Below are 19,812 nucleotides of genomic sequence, written 5' to 3' on the forward strand. Positions count from 1 at the left end.
CTTTAGTTTTTAGATATACAGAAAATTGAGCAGAAAACAATGAGTTCCCATATACCTTCTTCATCCCAACAGTTTCCCCATCATTAACATATTGTGTTAGTGTGGTACATTTATTACAAAGGAGCGAATATTGATATATTATTATTAACTAATTTTATAGTTTACTTTGTATTATGTATTCTATGGACTTTAACATGTATAATGACATGTATCCCCTATTACCAGTGTCATACAGGATAATTTCACTTCCCTAAAAATCTTCTGTGTTCTACCCACTCCTCCCTTGTTCCTGGTCCCCACTTCTCCCTCCCTCCATCTTAAGCCCATGGCAACTGCTGATCTTTTTACTGTCTCCATCGTTTTGCCTTTTCCAGAATGCCATGTAGTTGGAGTCATATAGTATGTAGCCTTTTCAATTGGCTTTTTTCACTTAGCAGTGTGCATTTAAGGTTTCTCCATGTCTTTTTGTAATTTGAGAAGCTCATTTTAAAAAAATTTTATTCTTTTAGATTGTTGAACAAATAAATACAAAACTGCCATCATCATTTGTAGAAAAACTGTTTATACCATCATCTAAACTACTATTCTTGCGTTATCATAAAGAAAAAGAGGTGAGTAATACATTGATAATGAACTTTGACAACTTGGGTCACTGAAGAGTTGGACCTAATGTTGCTTACCAGGCTACATAAGTGAAATTGAGTGAAATGTGAAATGTTTGATTTAGAATATAGTGATTGTATTTGTTCTTTTAAATTTATATTTCTTGATAATCATACTGAATACTTTGATGAATGATGTGCCAGATACTCTTTTCAGACTATGCATCTTTTGCTGTTATTAAATTTATTAAATTTTCATAAGAGTAAAACAAGCTGACACATTTATAAAGTTATAAATTAAGAAGTACTGTATATTTTGTAAACAAAAATGACTGGCTTTTCAACCACCCCCTGAGTCAAATCCACCATAGACTTTCTTGGTAGATTTAAGAAAACCAGTCTTAAACTGCTGTTTGCATATGTCTTTTGATGTTGATTATTTAAAAAAAAAAAAAAAGGCCATTTTGGAAATTTCATATTGACAGTTTTCATTTGTAGTACTCTTTATTTGTGATAAAACTTTATAGATTTTAAATAGCATACTGATCTGTGTCAGTTTTCTGATTGGTTTTTAAGAAATTAAACTATTAAGTATTACAGTGAATTGATCAATTTTAAATTTATTTGTATCATCAGCACTGATACAGATAGTGATTTATTTTCCATACAATTTTAGAGGACTTATTTTCCATTTATTGCTTCCTTGAATTTTTTGTTTTTCAGGTTGTTGCTGTAGCCCATGCTGTTTATCAAGCAGTGCTCAGCTTGAAGAATATTCCTGTTTTGGAGACTGCCTATAAGTTAATATTGGGAGAAATGACTTGTGCCCTAAACAACCTCCTACATAGTCTGCAACTTCCTGAGGCCTGTTCTGAAATAAAACATGAGGCTTTTAAGAATCATGTGTTCAATGTAGACAATGCAAAATTTGTAGTTATATTTGACCTCAGTGCCCTGACTACAATCGGAAATGCCAAAAACTCACTAATAGGGGTGAGTCTTTAATTGTAACGACTTTGTTTTATCCACAGTTAAACCTTTTCTCATTACATATTTATGTATTTCACTATCATGTCAACATGTCTGCAGAATCACTGTGTGTAACAAACAGCCATATTTAAGACATACCTGGATAAATAAAATTGGTAGGAACGTTTTCTTGCCATTATATTTAACTTTTATTCTTCCTTTTCCTTGATAAATCTTAAGTTTTTTTGTTTTCTAGAAAATGTCTTATGAATTTCTCCTATTTGCTCTGGCATGCTTATAGAAAATGTCAGTGTTTCTTACAGCTCAAATTTGTATAGTGGTTTTAAAATGCAGTCTCTTCTTCCCCTGGCACTTTTTTCTTTCTGTCTACTGAAGTTAGTTCTTATACATGGTCTTATATTTTGGCTGTCTCTTTTCCCTAGGAACATTCATACAGGTTGAATATTCCTTATCTGAAATACTTGGGACTGGAAGTGTTTTAGATTTCGGATTTTGGAATACTTTTTTTTTCTTTTTTTGAGACAGGAGTTTCACTGTTGTTGCCCAGGCTGGAGTGCAATGGCACCATCTCAGCTCACTGCAACCATCGCCTCCCGGGTACAAGCAGTTCTCCTGTTTCAGCCTCCCAAGTAGCTCGGATTACAGGCATACTCCACCACGCCTGGATAATTTTTTTGTATTTAGTAGAGGTGGGGTTTCACCATGTTAGGCTGGTTGTGAACTCCTGACCTCAGGTGATCCACCCGCCTCGGCCTCCCAGAGTGCTGGGATTACAGGTGGGCGCCACCATGCCCTGCCGGATTTTGGAATATTTTCATAACACTTACCGGTGAGCATCCCTAATCTGAAAATCCTAAATCTGAAATGCTCCAAAATTTGAAACTTTTTGAGCGCCAGTATGATGCCCCAAGTGGAAAGTCCTACACCTGACCTCATGTGATGAGTCCAAACTGTTGTATGCACAAAATTATTTAAAATATTGCATAAAATGACCTTCAGGCTATGAATTTTATGTTTAGTCTTAGATCCCATCCCCCAGATATCTCATTTTATATATATGCAAATATTCCCAAATCCAAAAATATACAAAGTCTGAAACACTTCTGGTCCCGAGCATTTTGAATGAGGGATACTCAACCTGTAGTCTTTCTTTTAGGGGGGAAAAAGCCTTTTTTTTTTTTTTTTTTTGAGAGAGTCGTGCTGTTGTCGCCTGGGCTGGAGTGCAGTGGTGCAATCTCGGCTCACTGCAACCTCTGCCTCCCGGTTTCCAGCAATTCACCTGCCTTGGCCTCCCTAGTAGCTGAGATTAAAGATGCCTGCCACCACGACGGGCTGATTTTTGTATTTTTAGTAGAGACAGGGTTGGCCAACCTGTCTTGAACTCCTAACCTCAGGTGATCTACCCGCCTCAGCCTACCTGCTGGGATTATAGGCATGAACCACCATGCCCAGCCGGTTTTTTTTTTTTAAGTAATTTGACATGGCCCTGCTCTTGATTTGTATTTATTGTTTATGGTTTGTGTATTTCTTCTTCCTGTTGGACAATACAGATTTGAAAAACATTATTTTTAATAGAAAGTAATAGATGTAGGCTGGGCACGGTGGCTCACACCTATAAACCCAGGACTCTGGAAGGCCAAGTCGGGCTGACCACTTGGGGTCAGGAGTTTGAGACCAGCCTGGCCAACATGGTGAAACCTTGCCTCTACTAAAAATAGAAAAATTAGCCAGGGGTGGTGGTGAGCACCTGTAATCCTAGCTACTTTGGAGGCTGAGGCAGGAGAATTGCTTGTATTTAGGAGGTGGAGGTTGCAGTGAGCTGAAATCACACCACTGCACTCCAGCCTGGGCGACAGAGCCAGGCTCTGTCTCAAAAAAAAAAAAAAAAAAAAAGAAAGAAAGGAAGTAATGGACGTAATTAGGGGATAAAGTTTTTAGGAGGAAAAAGGTAAAATTTGATGTTTGCACTTGCATGTGCTCCATGTTGTTTGATTGGATTGCCTTGTATAATTCCATAGCTGCTTCCCTTATTACCAGTTACAGCTTATGTTTGAAGTCACAATAAACTTTTCTTCAAACACGAAAGCTTGATTTTTGAGGAATTCACATTATTTACAGATTCAAAGATGTTTATATCCTGTACTCTAGAAATAAGGAGAAAGTGGGTGGGGATGGGGCAGTCAGGTGGAATAGAGTGTCTTGGCAGTATAAAGGAAAAAGGTGGATGGAGAAGGTGTAGAGTGGCAGGGTGTGCCTTTGTTTCCTCATTGGACAGGGCACCTTGCCATTTGCAATATATGGAAAAATGAGGAAATACAGTCTAGTCCCCCAAAAAGCACATACAAAGGGCTGTGTTTAGACCAGAGATCAACAAACTATGATCCATGGGCCAAATACTGCCCAGCACCTGTTTTTTGTTTGTTATTTTAAATGTATAATTCACTGATTTTTAGTGTATTCACAGAAGTGCGCAACCATCATAACACCGGCGCCTGTTTTTGTAAAGGAAGTTCTCTTTGGGCTGGGCACGGTGGCTCACGCCTGTAATCCCAGCACTTTGGGAGGCCAAGGTGGGCAGATCACCTGAGCTCAGGAGTTCAAGACCAGCCTGGCCAACATGGTGAAACCCTATCTCTACTAAAAAATTGCAAAAGTTAGCAGGGCGTGATGGTGGGTGCCTGTAATCCCAGCTACTTGGGAAGCTGAGGCAGGGAGAATTGCTTGAACCCCGGAGGTGGAGGTTGCAGTGAGCCGAGATTGTACCATTGCACTCCAGCCTGGGCAACAGAGCGAGAGACTCTGACTCAAAAAAGAAAGTTTTCTTGGAACATAGCTACTGTCATTCCTGTGTTTTGTATGTGGCTGGTTTTTTGTTTTGAGAGAGAGAGTCTTACTTTGTTATCTAGGCTGGAGTGCAGTGTTATGATCTTGGGTCATTACAACCTCTGCTTCCCAGGTTCAAGTGATTCTCCTGCCTCAGCCTCCCGAGTAGCTGGGGTTACAAGTGTACACCACCATGCCCAGCTAATTTTTGTAATTTTAGTAGAGATGGGGTCCTGCTGTGTTGCTCAGACTGGTTTCGAACTCCTGGGCTCAAGTGATCTACCCACCTTGGCCTCCCAAAGTGCTAAGATTAGAGATGTGAGCCACAGCACCTGACCTGTGACTGTTTTCTTACTGTCGTGATAGATGAGGAGTTGCTGCATTGCACAGAGATGCTATATTGCATGCAAAGGCTTTACTGACTTCACAAAAAAGTGTTTGTCCCAGGGTTAGTGTGCTAGATCCCTTCCAATCTGTAATTTTAATTTAAAAATGTCTACCCCTGTTTTGAAGGATAAACTCTGTATGCTTGTGCTTATTTTGGAGAAGCCATAAACTTACTTTGTTTTGTACATGAGCAGATGTGGGCGCTATCTCCAACTGTCTTTGCACTTCTGAGTAAGAATCTGATGATTGTGCACAGTGACCTGGCTGTTCACTTCCCTGCCATTCAGTATGCTGTGCTCTACACATTGTATTCTCATTGTACCAGGTACTGTATTTACAAATTTTTCTTAAGAAAAGAACCCCACAAAACATTTTTTTTTAATGTGTAGATTTTAAAGATGTATGTTGATTTGACTTTGGACTTGCTTGCTTTCTTTGATTAAAGATGAAAAGATAATCTATGCTTTGTCTTTCAGGCATGATCACTTTATCTCTAGTAGCCTCAGTTCTTCCTCTCCTTCTTTGTTTGATGGAGCCGTGATTAGCACTGTAACTACGGCTACAAAGAAACATTTCTCAATTATATTAAATCTTCTGGGAATATTACTTAAGAAAGATAACCTTAACCAGGACACGAGGTAACAGATATTATATAGTATTAACTACTCCTAACTTTATTAATTTGCCTTTATAATTTGAAAATAAGAAATGTGGATTACAAAAAATAAAAAAATGCGGATTACAGAGGTGAGGTAGAGCATTTTCTTTGTTGTCAAACACCTTATAATTTGGTTTTATTAATCTAGGCTTTCTTGTTCTTTCTGAAAAGAAATACATGAACAATCTCAATCCCCCATCCCCAGTGTTTCATAGAAGAATATATATAGACTTTTAATATTCTTTGCTTTCTTTTTTGAGACAGAGTTTTGCTCACTGCACCCTCTGCCTCCCAGGTTCAAGTGATTCACCTGCCTCAGCCTCCCAAGTAGCTGTGATTACAGGTGCCCGCCACCACACCCAGCTAATTTTTGTATTTTTAGTAGAGACGGGGTTTCACCATGTTGTTGGCCAGGCTGGTCTTGAACTCCTGACCTCAGGTGAGCCACCGCGCCCGGCCTCTTTGCTCTTATCATGCTGCGTTGGGAGGTTTTCTTAAAAGGCACACAACAATTTTGAAAGTAATTTGTATAGTTTCATTTTTTATTGTTTGAGATGTTTGAAAAACCAAGAGAAAACCAGCGTAAGAAGACTAGACTTTTAAAGTTTGTTTTTGTTTTTGTTTTTGTTTTTTTTAATGTACAATTAACTGTATATTTTGTGTTTCAGGAAACTGTTAATGACTTGGGCTTTGGAAGTAGCTGTTTTAATGAAGAAGTCCGAAACATATGCACCTTTATTCTCTCTTCCGTCTTTCCATAAATTTTGCAAAGGCCTTTTAGCCAACAGTAAGACTCTGTTTTTTTTTCTGTTTTGTTTATCAATCCTTAAAAGGGTCTTTGGTAATGGGAGATGGTCATCAATCGAGCTCTTTTCCTGACCTGAAGATGTATAATCCTCATTTTAATGACAGATATACAGTCTTGATGTTTTTTCTTTTTTTTTTCTTTTTTTTTTTTGAGATGGAGTCTTGCTCTGCCGCCCAGGCTGGAGTGCAGTGGCCGGATCTCAGCTCACTGCAAGCTCCGTCTCCCGGGTTCATGCCATTCTCCTGCCTCAGCCTCCGGAGTAGTTGGGACTACAGGCGCCCGCCACCTCGCCTGGCTAGTTTTTTTTTTTGTATTTTTTAGTAGAGATGGGGTTTCACCGTGTTAGCCAGGATGGTCTTGATCTCCTGACCTCGTGATCCGCCCGTCTCGGCCTCCCAAAGTGCTGGGATTACAGGTTTGAGCCACCGCGCCTGGCCGATGTTTTTTCATTCTTAGTATTAGAAAAATGTTTTTGAAGTGATTGTCACATATTTAAGCTTATGTGAATGTTTATAGTTTGCATATACTTTTACATTTTCTCTCAGAAAAGGTTTGTATGATGACCAGTCAGTTACATTTCGTGGGTTTTGTTGAATGTATAATTTTTCCAAATGTGACAGTCAGTGAGCGTTCTGGACAAGAACGGTGCCTAGTCTATAGTAGGTACTCACTCTTTGTTGAATGAATGAATGGATTCAGATAATTATGACAAACTGGGATATAATTTCTTTTGGCCAGCTGAAAGTAACTGTCTTTTAATGTTTAATAGCTCTCGTTGAAGATGTGAATATCTGTCTGCAGGCATGCAGCAGTCTACATGCTCTGTCCTCTTCCTTGCCAGATGATCTTTTACAGAGGTATGGAATTAAGATCATGTCTTTTGACACTAACCCTAATAACCTGGAAATGTTAACACACCTGCTTTGTCTGTTTTTCGTTCTTTCATAGATGTGTTGATGTTTGCCGTGTTCAACTAGTGCACAGTGGAACTCGTATTCGACAAGCATTTGGAAAACTGTTGAAATCAATTCCTTTAGATGTTGTCCTAAGGTATAACAGTTGTTTTGGAGCAAAGACGTTCTGTTATATTTACAGCCTCTAGTGGTTGTCTACTTTAGGAGAAGACAAATCACCTGTTAGAACATTGATGACACATCTTTTATGGCCCTGCTTGTCAGTGATTGAAGTGATGTCAAATAATCCAATTTTGCAGGTCTGCAAGAAAATTAAAAATTTTTAATGAGCTTTATAGGCTCACAATAATGAGTATAGAATAGCTCATATAGTGCCAGAATGTGTTTCTTAGTAGCTCAGATATTTGAAAAACTAAACAGTAATCTTTTACTGTTTTTGATCAAGTTGATTTGGGAGCTTTAAGAGCCTAAAATTGATCCTTTTGTAATACAGAAGCAGAATGATTGGGTTTTTATGTTCATATGTTTGATATGCCTCCCTCAAATCCTCTTATGACGTCCGCACATTACCTATCTGAGGTGAATAAAAAAAGGATCTAAAGTTGTAATCGCATCTCTGTATCCATTTTAAAGTCTCCATTTTACTATATTTTTACCTCCAGTGAGTTAATAAGTAAATAATCCGCTTACAGTATGTGCTAACCTTTTAAGCTAAAACATTTTGCGTAACAACAACTTTATTTTCTGTCTACAGCAATAACAATCACACAGAAATTCAAGAAATTTCTTTAGCATTAAGAAGTCACATGAGTAAAGCACCAAGTAACACATTCCACCCCCAAGATTTCTCTGATGTTATTAGTTTTATTTTGTATGGGAACTCTCATAGAACAGGGTAAGGCATTTCTTTGACTGTTTTACCTGGGAAACATAATTTTAAGATTCCCTTGACTTTACCTGCAGTTTTGAAGAGAAAATATGTTTGGGGGTGGCAGAGTATCAAATAACATTCTTCTCATATGGGTTATTTTAGTTTTCATCAATAGGAAAATTGCTTTGAAGATAGCATCTGTAGATACAAAAATGGGCTTTGAAATTGAGTAATGAAATGTGGTTAACAGTTAACTGATGTGATGTCATTAACACTTTGGGGAATGGGGTGGGGGTGGAGATACTCTAGAAATGCTTAGTTGCATTGAATGAGTTTCATTCCTGACTGGCATGAGCCATTTACCCTAATCATCCTTACACACTGTACCTCATCCTGTTAATTATAAAAGACCCCAAAATGAGAGGGGGATATAATGCTTCTCAATTTCATAGGTTTTGCCTATTTTGGAGTAGGGAAAATTACAGTTTTATTCCCATTTCCCTTGCATTTTTTTTTTTCATTATTAAAATGAAGTTGTCATTGTCTTTTAAATATGAAACTACTTTTCCCAGGAAGGACAATTGGTTAGAAAGACTGTTCTATAGCTGCCAGAGACTGGATAAGCGTGACCAGTCAACAATTCCACGCAATCTCCTGAAGACAGATGCTGTCCTTTGGCAGTGGGCCATATGGGAAGCTGCACAATTCACTGTTCTTTCTAAGCTGAGAACCCCACTGGGCAGAGCTCAAGACACCTTCCAGACAATTGAAGGTAACTCACTCAAGCTTTGTGATGTGAATACTTTCAAAGCTTTATTAAGAAATAATGGATTTTTAAATCTATGTTAAAGATTTGAGAATATATGATTTTTTTTGAAAAAAAAAAGGTCAGTAATTTTCAGGTATGTTGTTAGAGTAAGCTTTCATTGAATAATTGCATTGGAAATATGTTTTTTTCCCAAAACTTATGGGAGTCGTGTGGGAAAAATATTTTTTTTCCCTAAAGTGAAAGATCTTTCATGTTGGGATTTTTTTATTTTTAAATGACGGATAGACAGAGGATACTTGATAAATGTGAATTTGTCGTAAAAAATTCACACTTCTTCTAGAAACTTTTAAGATTTTTAAAAACTCAGAATGTTGTCTTTGCTTTCAGGTATCATTCGGAGTCTCGCAGCTCACACATTAAACCCTGATCAAGATGTTAGTCAGTGGACAACTGCAGACAATGATGAAGGCCATGGTAACAACCAACTTAGGCTTGTTCTTCTTCTGCAGTATCTGGAAAATCTGGAGAAATTAATGTATAATGCATATGAGGGATGTGCTAATGCATTAACATCACCTCCCAAGGTTGGTTTCTGTGAGACAGTGTTGTTTTATAGCAGTTTAATGGTCACAGCTGGCAGTATGTGCAGAGCTGAGATTACAATAGACTTATGTATTTGGTTTATATATAGGTGAGACATCCTTACCTATAAATTGAACCAGTCCTGAGCTTTTCTTTCTCTTATCATAAAGGTCATTAGAACTTTTTTCTATACCAATCGCCAAACTTGTCAGGACTGGCTAACGCGGATTCGACTCTCCATCATGAGGGTAGGATTGTTGGCAGGCCAGCCTGCAGTGACAGTGAGACATGGCTTTGACTTGCTTACAGAGATGAAAACAACCAACCTATCTCAGGTAAAGTGATGTGTTTGGAATTCATTTTACATCTGTTAATAAGAAAACATGGTTTAATTCCTTTGGTGTGATTTAATCTATGGATAAAGTAAGTTAAAGCTTGGATTCATTTTCAAAGGTTTTGATCCTGTATTTTGTAAAAGCAACAACTGCCAGAGTTACCTGTTTTATTCATGTTGAAACAATGTTAGAATGTTAAAATAATGTTCATGTTTTTGTTCATGTTAAAACAATGTTCATGTTAGAACACGTTAAAACTATATTTCTTATGTGCAAAGTTTAGAACTTTAAAGGTAATTCTAAAAATATGTTTATGGGAGAAATCTTTTGTTTTTTTTGGAGGCACAGTTTCACTCTATCGCCCAGGCTGGAGTGCAGTTGTGCGATCTCGGCTCACTGCAACCTCTGCCTCTCCGGTTCAAGCGATTCTCTTGCCTCAGTCCCTGGGATTACAGGCACCCGCCACCATACTCGGCTAAGTTTTGTATTTTTAGTAGAGACAGGGTTTCACCATATTGGCCAGGCTGATCTCGAACTCCTCCTGACTGCAAGTGGTCCGCACATCTCGGCCTTCCAAAGTTCTGGAATTAGAGGCATGAGCCATTGCACCTGGCCAGGAGAAGTTGTTTTTATAACGTATGACAAATGCTTGGGTAATTCCTGGCTTGAAAGAGGACTTATAATAAATAACTGGAATCCAAAAATAACAAAATGTTTAGCAATTCAGGTAATGTCAAGCAGTATTCAAACACATGAAGTTAGTCATTCTTTAGTTCCTGTTATTTATATTTAATTTTTGCTTTCTTTTTACTCCATGTGTTATTCCTACAGAGGTCACAGGTTAAATGTTTGGGTAATTTTGGGATGGGGGTACAAACATCCATGTGCTGCTAAGGTTCTGTTAGTCACCCTTTGTGGCTATTTTATATGTAACATTTTAAAGAATTTTGAGCTAAATAATGTGAAAATTGTGCAAATAATTGTTAAATACCTTTGGTTTTAAGCAGGCATAGACTGTGATCAGTTGTAAATTTTATAGGGATTTATGTTTTGATGGTATTGGATGACTTAATTTTTCTGAATGGGTTTTCAGGGGAATGAATTGGAAGTAACCATTATGATGGTGGTAGAAGCACTATGTGAACTTCATTGTCCTGAAGCTATACAGGGAATTGCTGTCTGGTCATCATCTATTGTTGGAAAAAATCTTCTGTGGATTAACTCAGTGGCTCAACAGGCTGAAGGGAGGTAGGTTGGAAGGAAGGAAATGGGTGATAGAATTACTTTATGTTTAAATTCTTTGTATTACTCACTGACATTGTAGCCAAATCTTAAAACAGCTTTGTTTGCTTTCAGCAATTGAAACTTGCTATAAATCACTTCACCAAGAGGTATCTTCAGTTGTTCTTTAGTTAGCAATACTTGAGTGCCTTTCTTACTTAAGAATTAGTGGGAAATCACACTGTGAAACAAGACCTGTCAGTTGTTTTATAAATGCTTTTGAACTTGATCCCTAGTTGAGCTCCTTTCCCCTCAGAGTCTGATACAAATTACCCTTTATTGTCAGAGTATTTGCCCATTAGTCCTCTGAACTCTACATTCGGACTCATTGCTTCCTCCAGGTTGAGGAGCTTGTTCTGTATCCATTTATGTTAGTTTAATGAAATCTTGCAAATTTGGGAAAATAAAAGAACTGCGCATACTTCCATATCTTTGTGGTAACTTCTGGTATGTGTGCTTTTGTAGTTCCATATTTCCATATCCATATGCTTTTGTAATTCTTTTTTCTTTCGTGTCGTTTTCTCCACTCTTCACCAAAACAGCAGCGTACATAGGCACATGGTTTTATGATCTCCTTTTCACACTCAGTATTTAAAAAAAATATTTGCCATGTTAGGCTGGGGGCGGTGGCTCACATCTGTAATCCCAGCGCTTTGGGAGGCCGAGGTGGGCGAATCACCTGAGGTCAGGAGTTTGAGACCAGCCTAACGTGGTGAAACCCTGTCTCTACTAAAAGTACAAAAAAAATTAGCGGGGTGTGGTGGCACATACCTGTAATCCCAGGTACTTGAGAGACTGAGGCAGGAGAATCGGTGGAACCTGGGAGGCGGAGGTTGTGGTGAGCCCGGGTTGTCCCACTGCTCTCCAGCCTGGGCAACAAGAGTGAAACTCCGTCCCAAAAAACAAAACAAAACAAACAAACAAAAAAATTGCCATCTTAAATATTCTACAATGTTATTTTTAATGAAGATTTGTATTTATGAGTATACCATAATTTAATATTTCTTACTGTTGGACATTAAGGTTGTTTCCGATATTTTTTTACTAACTTAATGCACCATAGCACTTAAAATCTTTGCTTATATTTCTGATTACTTTCTTGGAATCCACACAAACTGATTTACTAGAAGAAAGACTGCCAAACCATAAGTCTTATGATATATTCTATTGCTAAGTTACTCTACAGAAAAGATGGCTGCAGTTTATACCCTTAATAATAGAGTACCCCCTTCCCGTCACCTTTGTGGATACTGACAGTCACTGAGAAGGAAGAATGCTGCCACCACCATCAGTGAAAATAGTTACTGTAGTTTACATTTCTATATTTATTAATGACTAATAGTAGAAGTTGCCCCATATAGTGACCTTTTGTGATTCTTTTAAAACATGGATCATGTCTTCATGGCCTCTCAATTTTTCTTGTGTTAATCTGTGAAATTTTATTAAATACTGAGATTGTTGATGGTATCCAATTTCTTGATTTATAATTTGTTTTTAATGTTTAATGTTGTGTTTCAGCATTATGCATCTAGATCTGTTACTTGTGCATCTTTTCTTGCATTTTATCCTTCTGCAAAGCCTTTCCACACACTGACATCAGTTACTTATCAATATTTTCCACTAGTTCTTTTATACTGTCTTACATTTTTAAAAAAAAAATTTAATGAATTTTAAATTTACTTTCATAGTTGTAAGGAAGACATCAAACCTCCCCCCACCATAGTCAACTCACTGTTTTAGCTCAATTTATTCTTGCACCATTTTTGAGGCATAGGGCGGAAACGAGATATGTGTGTTTAAAATAAGACTCCTTTGGGGCTGGGTGCGATGGCTCATGCCTGAACTCCCAGTACTTGAGGAGACTGAGGTGAACGGATCGCTTGAGCCCAGGAGTTTGAGACCACCCTGGCCAACATAGCAAAACCTTATTTTAGCTGGGTGTGGTGGTGGGCACCTATATTCCCAGCTACTTGGGAGGCTGAGGTTGGAGGATTGCATGAGCCTGGGAGGGCAAGGCTACAGCGAGCCATGATCATGCCACTGCCCTCCAGCCTGGGTGACAGTAAGATTCTGTCTCAAAAAATAAGTAAGTAAAGGCCAGGCGTGGTGACTTACGCCTGTAATCCCAGCATTTTGGGAGGCCAAGGTGGGTGGATCACCTGAGGTCGGGAGTTCAAGACCAACCTGGCCAACATGGTGAAACCCCGTCTCTATTAAAAATACAAAAAAATTAGCTGGGCGTGATGGTGAGTGCCTGTAATCCCAGCTACTCAGGAGGCTGAGGCAGGAGAATCGCTTGTACCCGGGAGGCAGAGGTTGCAGTGGGCTGAGATAGTGCCATTGCACTCCAGCCTGGGCAAGAAGAGCAAAAGTCTGGCTCAAAAAAAAAAAAAAAACAAAACAAGAAAGTAAGTAAATAAGTAAGACTGCTTCAATTTGCTTTTCAGGTTTGAAAAGGCCTCTGTGGAGTACCAGGAACACCTGTGTGCTATGACAGGTGTTGATTGCTGCATTTCCAGCTTTGACAAATCGGTGCTCACCTTAGCCAATGCTGGGCGTAACAGTGCCAGCCCGAAACATTCTCTGAATGGTGAGTGTTCAGTATTTTAAAATAAAGCAAAAGTTATAGGAATATATTTTGTACTGATGATCTTACTTTATGTTTTTGGGTTTCTGTGCTCTTTGAAATATTTCTAATTGATCCGAATCTTTCTCTTATTTTGTAACGTACTTTCAGGTGAATCCAGAAAAACTGTGCTGTCCAAACCGACTGACTCTTCCCCTGAGGTTATAAATTATTTAGGAAATAAAGCATGTGAGTGCTACATCTCAATTGCCGATTGGGCTGCTGTGCAGGAATGGCAGAACGCTATCCATGACTTGAAAAAGAGTACCAGTAGCACTTCCCTCAACCTGAAAGCTGACTTCAACTATATAAAGTAAGGCTTTCTTTTTCCAATTATAAAACGAGTTTCCAAAAACTATGATTTTTTCATATGGCAAAAAAATATTAAAATTGATCATATGTAGTAATACAAAATGGTTATATTTCTAACTTACTGCCATTATGAAAGTGACAACAGGGAACTGACGTCAGAGGTGAGGAAGGTATTTGTATTATGGGAAAACAGACTGCTGAGATAGTCATTTGGTATTAATTCTCAGAACCTGTCATTCTAAAACCTTAATACAATTTGAAGATTATGCCAGAGTGAATATAAAGAAAAATTTATACTGCTTTAGAAAGAATCACATTTGATAGCTTTGTTTCTAAATGAGGTCTGAATATATCAAAAACATTTATTCTAATAAGGACAGAGTTTGTGAACATCTGTAAATTAAACTTTCCTCTCATTCTTCTGTGCTTTTATGAATTCTGTAATTCAAAACTGAGCACTCACTCTGTTGCAGACACTTGGCTGGGAAGATAAAGGTCATTAGACTTTGTCTGATACCCTTGCCTTCTACTGCTAAATGGGTTAATGTGTAATTGCTTCATTGAGCATGTACTGTGACCCAGGCAGCACATAAAACAGACACAAATTCCAACTTTTTAAAGCAAAGATTAGATAAAGAATATTGATAGAAGGATTAATTGGACCTCACTCACCTTTTCTATGCCATAAGGAAAGCAGTTAGGGAAAGCTGACCTTGGGAGGGAAGACACAAGGTCAAGTCATGCCCATCAGGATGCCCTTTGGGCCCAGACCCAATGTGAGAACGATGGGCTTGGAGTGTTCTGGAAATAGCTGGGAGGCCTATGTGGTTAGGAGCGCCTTGAACAGTGGGATACAAGGGCAGAGAAATAGTTGGGAACTGAGAAAAGAACTTTGGCTGTTATTCTAGTAAGACTGACAATTTCAGGTGGGATGTGAACAGAGATGTGTTGTGATCTGACTTGGTGGTTCATTCTGCTATGGTGAAAAGATTGGAGGTGGGGGGCAAATATGGAAGCATGGAGACCATTAATTTGTGAGGGCAGTGGTAGAGGGAAAAGAAACAATGCTATTAACTGGAGTAGGAGCACACAGAGAACAAGCCATGTTTTAAGATTTCTAAAGAAATGTGCAGATGAGATTTTTGGGTAAGCTATTAAGAATTGGATTTGGAACTAAGGAGAAAGTCTAAGCTCGAGAGATTTGCAGATCATTAGCACACAGAAAAGGCCCTTTTTCCTGTTCAGTCTCTATACTCTAGAGCCTTTGTAAGCCACCAAACCAGAGAGAAGCCTCTGGAGAATAGTGAGTGAAGATGAAGGAAGGCCTGGATCAGAATCCTAGTTTAGCATTTTTGTGAAAGGATAGCAGAGGAAGCCATTCAAAAAAACACAGGTACGTTGAGGAGGGAAGTGTCCTAGATATAGGACATCTAGATGGGAGTAGTCAGGCTTGTCAGATGCTCTAGGGATTATGAGGAAAAAGAGTTTTGTAGAGAGACAGAAGAAGCTAGATTGAATAGTATTGAGTGGTAGAGACATTTGAAAATGAAAAGCTTGAGGTAAGTTATTTGGTCAGTGAGTTTTTCTTTAAGTCGAGGATAGGAAGCTGTTGCTGGAGGGAAATATTAGATGTTTATTTTAAATATTGGAGAGATTATGTTCTTTTGGTCAAGGGGAAGGAGCCACTGGAAAGCAGAGGTTGAAGAAACGGGAGAAAGAACTGATAGATTAACTGGACCTCACCTTTTCTGTGCCTCAAGGAAAGCAATCAAAGTTAGAGTAGACAGAATTTGGGCAGTATATAGTGGATTGGGGGTAGGGGTAGAGGAAATTAAAGCCTGTGTTTTTTGTTTGTTTGTTTGTTTTTCTGAGGACTCAGTCATTAGCTGAAAGCATAGGGCATTGTAGAGCATAGTGGGGACTTGGGGAACCTGCCACTGCAGAGGACTTTAGGACCTTTTAATGGCAGAAATGATGAATGTGTTGGCATCAGTTCATCATGCCCAGTACTCGAGGCTCCCCGAGAAGCCGGTGGTTGTACTGATCTAGGTAGAATCGGGCACAGGGTAAGTCAGCTGATGTGCCTTTCCAGCACTGGCCTCAGGCTGAGTTACAAGGGAAGTGACACAGTGAGAGGGACAGGCAAAGATGGAAAAGAGAGAGAGTGAGAAACAGTGTCTTCCTCCTGGCCGGAGAGCCCCTGTCATGAAAATGGGGACAGGGTGAGGGATCTGAAAGGAACAACACAGAGCTGGGAGGATGAGGCCTGTCTTCCTGGCGTTGATGCTGCAGGACTACAGGAAAGAATTTCAGAGGTGTCATTATTTTTCATATAAGCAGATGAAAGAGAAGAATTCTTTGGAAAAAGAGAGAAGTAGGTGAGAAAGGGAGAGACGGAGTGATGCCAGCAGTGAAAGAAGCCAGGACTGAGATACAAGACTGTGATGCTGGGAGAGCTGCAAGGGTTCATGCTATAGGTGAGGAGTGAGGCTGCACAGGGAGCTCACCGGCAGCTTGGAGAGAACTGGGTGTCAAAGTTGTCCTGCAGAGGTCTACTGTCAGTGTGTTAGGCTCTGAGGAGAACAGGGTGCAACACACGAAAATAGGAAGGAGACACAGGAGTGAGTCAACTCCACTGAAAGCTTGTAGCTGTGACTTTCTGGTTTGCCACTCCAGTTTGAGTACTGATTAAATGGTAGTCACATCTTCAACATAAAAACCAAAATAGTGGCATCCTTGTGGAAGGAATTTTGTCAGAAAAATGCTCTGTACTTTGCTGTCTTCCTAGAATTTGTTCTGTTTTTGTTTTTGTTTTTTTTTAATGGTTCCACGGCTGCGAATACAAGCTAACGATTTTTTAATTACAGATCATTAAGCAGCTTTGAGTCTGGAAAATTTGTTGAATGTACCGAGCAATTAGAATTGTTACCAGGAGAAAATATCAATCTACTTGCCGGAGGATCAAAAGAAAAAATAGGTATTTGAGAAAATAGTTTTTAAATTATTTTAATGGACAAGTTGCTCAGAATGTTTGGCTTAGTATTATTTTACTGGAAAATCTGGAAGTTATTTTACATTTTTTGGGGGGGCAGAATCCCAAGTGAAGCAACAAATTTAGGGCTGCCCTATTTATGTTTGATTTGGGAAATGAAAAGCAGTTAAAATTAAGTCAAATAAAAAAAATGGCCACCTTAATACTTTGAGATTTATCTAGCTGTTTTGTTTGACAAAGGACAAAGTAGTGTTTCAGCTAAATATTTTTCTTGGCTTTCATCTTGATGTGGCTCATTAATTAGATTCTTTATCACAAATGGAACGCTTTATAAAATGTTATTAAAAAGTTTAATGAATATTCTGGATTGAGCAAGATTTGCTAATGCAGGTCTAGATTTGTCCCCTTAAATAGTAGATTGACTTCCCGATTTTCTTTTTTTTTGAGACAGAGTCTCACTCTGTCACCCAGGCTGGAGTGCAGTGGCGCGATCTCGGCTCACTGCAACCTCTGCCCTCCAAGTTCAAGTGATTCTCCTGCCTCAGCCTCCTAAGTAGCTGGGATTACAGGTGCCGGCCTCTGTGCCCAGATAATTTTTTGTATTTTTAGTAGAGACGGGGTTTCACCATCTTGGCCAGGCTGGTCTTGAACTCCTGACCTTGTGATCCACCCACCTTGGCCTCCCAAAGTGCTGGGATTACAGGCATGAGCCACCAATCCCGGCCTCGACTTACTGATTTTTGAGCCTTTGAAGGCAACTGCTTTTTAGGCGTCTGAGGTACAGTAATTTTATATGAAGTAGTGATTTTTATATAGTTCTCAGTAATGCTTATAGTGTTTAACTGCCTTAAATATTAAAGGAGCTATTCATTGGTGATTATTTTTTAATAATGCCAAATATAAGTCAAAATTTATACTAAAAGCACATTAACTTAATGACATTTTATTTAACTTCTGTAGACATGAAAAAACTGCTTCCTAACATGTTAAGTCCAGATCCAAGGGAACTTCAGAAATCCATTGAGGTTCAATTGTTAAGAAGTTCTGTTTGTTTGGCAACTGCTTTAAACCCGATAGAACAAGATCAGAAGTGGCAGTCTATAACTGAGTAAGTTTACTCTTGTGGAGGTAAATGTACATTGTGTATATCATGTGATAAACATACATTGGGTGAAGAGGGCTGGAAGGAGAGTTACTAAATTACTAAATACTAGTGCTAATAGCTTCATTTTAGTTGTAGAAGTCATATGATACATGAATGCTGCTTGCCAACATAAACTGAGGTTGAAATGAAATAAAATGTAAAAGTCCCCAAAAGCAAATGACTTGCTAATACCATCTTATTATAGAGCAGGCTGCTCCTCTTACTTCCCCCTAACTTTGGATATCAGTTTGATAGCATGTTATCAATTGCTTTATTTTTTGAGTGGTTATGAATTGTAATTTTCATTAATCAACAGTAAATATTTTGTTTCAGAAATGTGGTAAAGTATTTGAAACAAACATCCCGCATCTCTATTGGACCTCTGAGACTTTCTACTTTAACAGTTTCACAGTCTTTGCCAGTTCTAAGTACCTTGCAGCTGTATTGCTCATCTGCTTTGGAGAACACAGTTTCTAACAGACTTTCAACAGAGGTCTGTATATTTTTACAAGCACATTCTTATGACTATTAATGGCCATTACTGTAGAACAAAGACCTTATTTTTTGAGTTTTTTGATACAGGATTTGTGGTTGGACAAGCTAGTAAATCCAGAGTCTAACATGCTGTTTTCAGGCAGTCTTTCATTTGGGAAGTACATGGGGCAGATGGAAGAACCTGGGATAATCTCAAGGATGGCAAATTGCTCAATTTTTTTTTTCTATTTTTGGGGTGGGAGGTGGTGTATGTAAAGACGGTTCCTTTAGGCGGATTACGTAAATTTTAGATTTGCTGCAAACAAAGATCTCTCCTCATCCCAAATGGGGTAAAGTTCAACCAGAGATGGGGGCTTCCGAACAAATGATGATCTTTGAGAACCTCATTATAAAGCATTAGTTGTAATGTTTTTCTGCAATTTAGCAGTCTGCTTTATAGTAAATGTGCTGTGATTTTTTTTTTTTTTTTTTTTTGTAATGTGCTTTATTGATAAATTAGACTTCGTATTCTGAAGAAGGTTTCCCTTCAAAACAAAAGGCTTTCTCTTACTGTGTGCTTGCCTCTTATAAGTAGAAGATAAATGATGTAAGGGTATAGTGTAATAGATAAAACTACTGTAATCAGTCTGAAGTAGCCAAACTGTATTGCAGTCTTGGACTTAAGACTTGCTGTGTATCTGCAGACATATGAAGAGCCTGTTTTATGTTAAGTAATTTTGGTTTTTCTCTGGCAGGACTGTCTTATTCCACTCTTCAGTGAAGCTTTACGTTCATGTAAACAGCATGATGTAAGGCCATGGATGCAGGCTTTAAGGTATACTATGTACCAGAATCGGTTGTTGGAGAAAATTAAAGGTAAGTGGTTTTTTTTTTTTTAAGAGAAAATTAAAGGGGGGTGTGTGTGGTTTTTTTTTTTTTAAATTTTGCTTTATGGAGGTATATGTTACACATTCTAAGTGTATGGTTTGATGAGTTCTAACATGTCTTCACTTGTGTGACCACCAATATGATCAAGATACAGAACACCGTCTTACCCCAGAAGGTTCCCTTGTGGTCATCCCTTCATTTGCCCCGTCAGCAGTTACTGATTTGCTTTCTGTCACTATAAATTAGACTTGTCTTTACTAAAGTTTCATGTATGTGAAATCATAACATGTTCTCTTGTGTTTGGCTTCTCTTTGGCATGATATTTTTAAGGTTCACCCATATTGCATGTATCAGGA

The 19,812-nt window shown here is 38.5% G+C and overlaps 1 protein-coding gene across 1 annotated transcript in view; it reads left to right on the plus strand.

The window, feature by feature from the left end:
* Nucleotides 1-19,812, plus strand: part of SMG1 (SMG1 phosphatidylinositol 3-kinase-related kinase) — an 88,635-nt gene that overhangs the window by 22,877 nt on the left and 45,946 nt on the right. Inside the window, exons 12-29 of the mRNA XM_011976087.1 lie at nucleotides 510-611; nucleotides 1,326-1,595; nucleotides 4,997-5,127; nucleotides 5,279-5,440; nucleotides 6,129-6,247; nucleotides 7,038-7,125; nucleotides 7,217-7,318; nucleotides 7,937-8,077; nucleotides 8,626-8,825; nucleotides 9,210-9,406; nucleotides 9,575-9,739; nucleotides 10,833-10,987; nucleotides 13,468-13,610; nucleotides 13,758-13,959; nucleotides 16,826-16,935; nucleotides 17,911-18,058; nucleotides 18,428-18,587; nucleotides 19,324-19,444. Coding sequence (XP_011831477.1) covers nucleotides 510-611; nucleotides 1,326-1,595; nucleotides 4,997-5,127; nucleotides 5,279-5,440; nucleotides 6,129-6,247; nucleotides 7,038-7,125; nucleotides 7,217-7,318; nucleotides 7,937-8,077; nucleotides 8,626-8,825; nucleotides 9,210-9,406; nucleotides 9,575-9,739; nucleotides 10,833-10,987; nucleotides 13,468-13,610; nucleotides 13,758-13,959; nucleotides 16,826-16,935; nucleotides 17,911-18,058; nucleotides 18,428-18,587; nucleotides 19,324-19,444 — 2,716 coding nt within the window. The remainder of the gene's footprint in view (nucleotides 1-509; nucleotides 612-1,325; nucleotides 1,596-4,996; nucleotides 5,128-5,278; nucleotides 5,441-6,128; nucleotides 6,248-7,037; nucleotides 7,126-7,216; nucleotides 7,319-7,936; nucleotides 8,078-8,625; nucleotides 8,826-9,209; nucleotides 9,407-9,574; nucleotides 9,740-10,832; nucleotides 10,988-13,467; nucleotides 13,611-13,757; nucleotides 13,960-16,825; nucleotides 16,936-17,910; nucleotides 18,059-18,427; nucleotides 18,588-19,323; nucleotides 19,445-19,812) is intronic.

The sequence above is a fragment of the Mandrillus leucophaeus genome, unplaced genomic scaffold (genome assembly GCF_000951045.1).
Source record: "Mandrillus leucophaeus isolate KB7577 unplaced genomic scaffold, Mleu.le_1.0 Scaffold162, whole genome shotgun sequence".
In the NCBI taxonomy this organism is placed as follows: Eukaryota; Metazoa; Chordata; class Mammalia; order Primates; family Cercopithecidae; genus Mandrillus; species Mandrillus leucophaeus.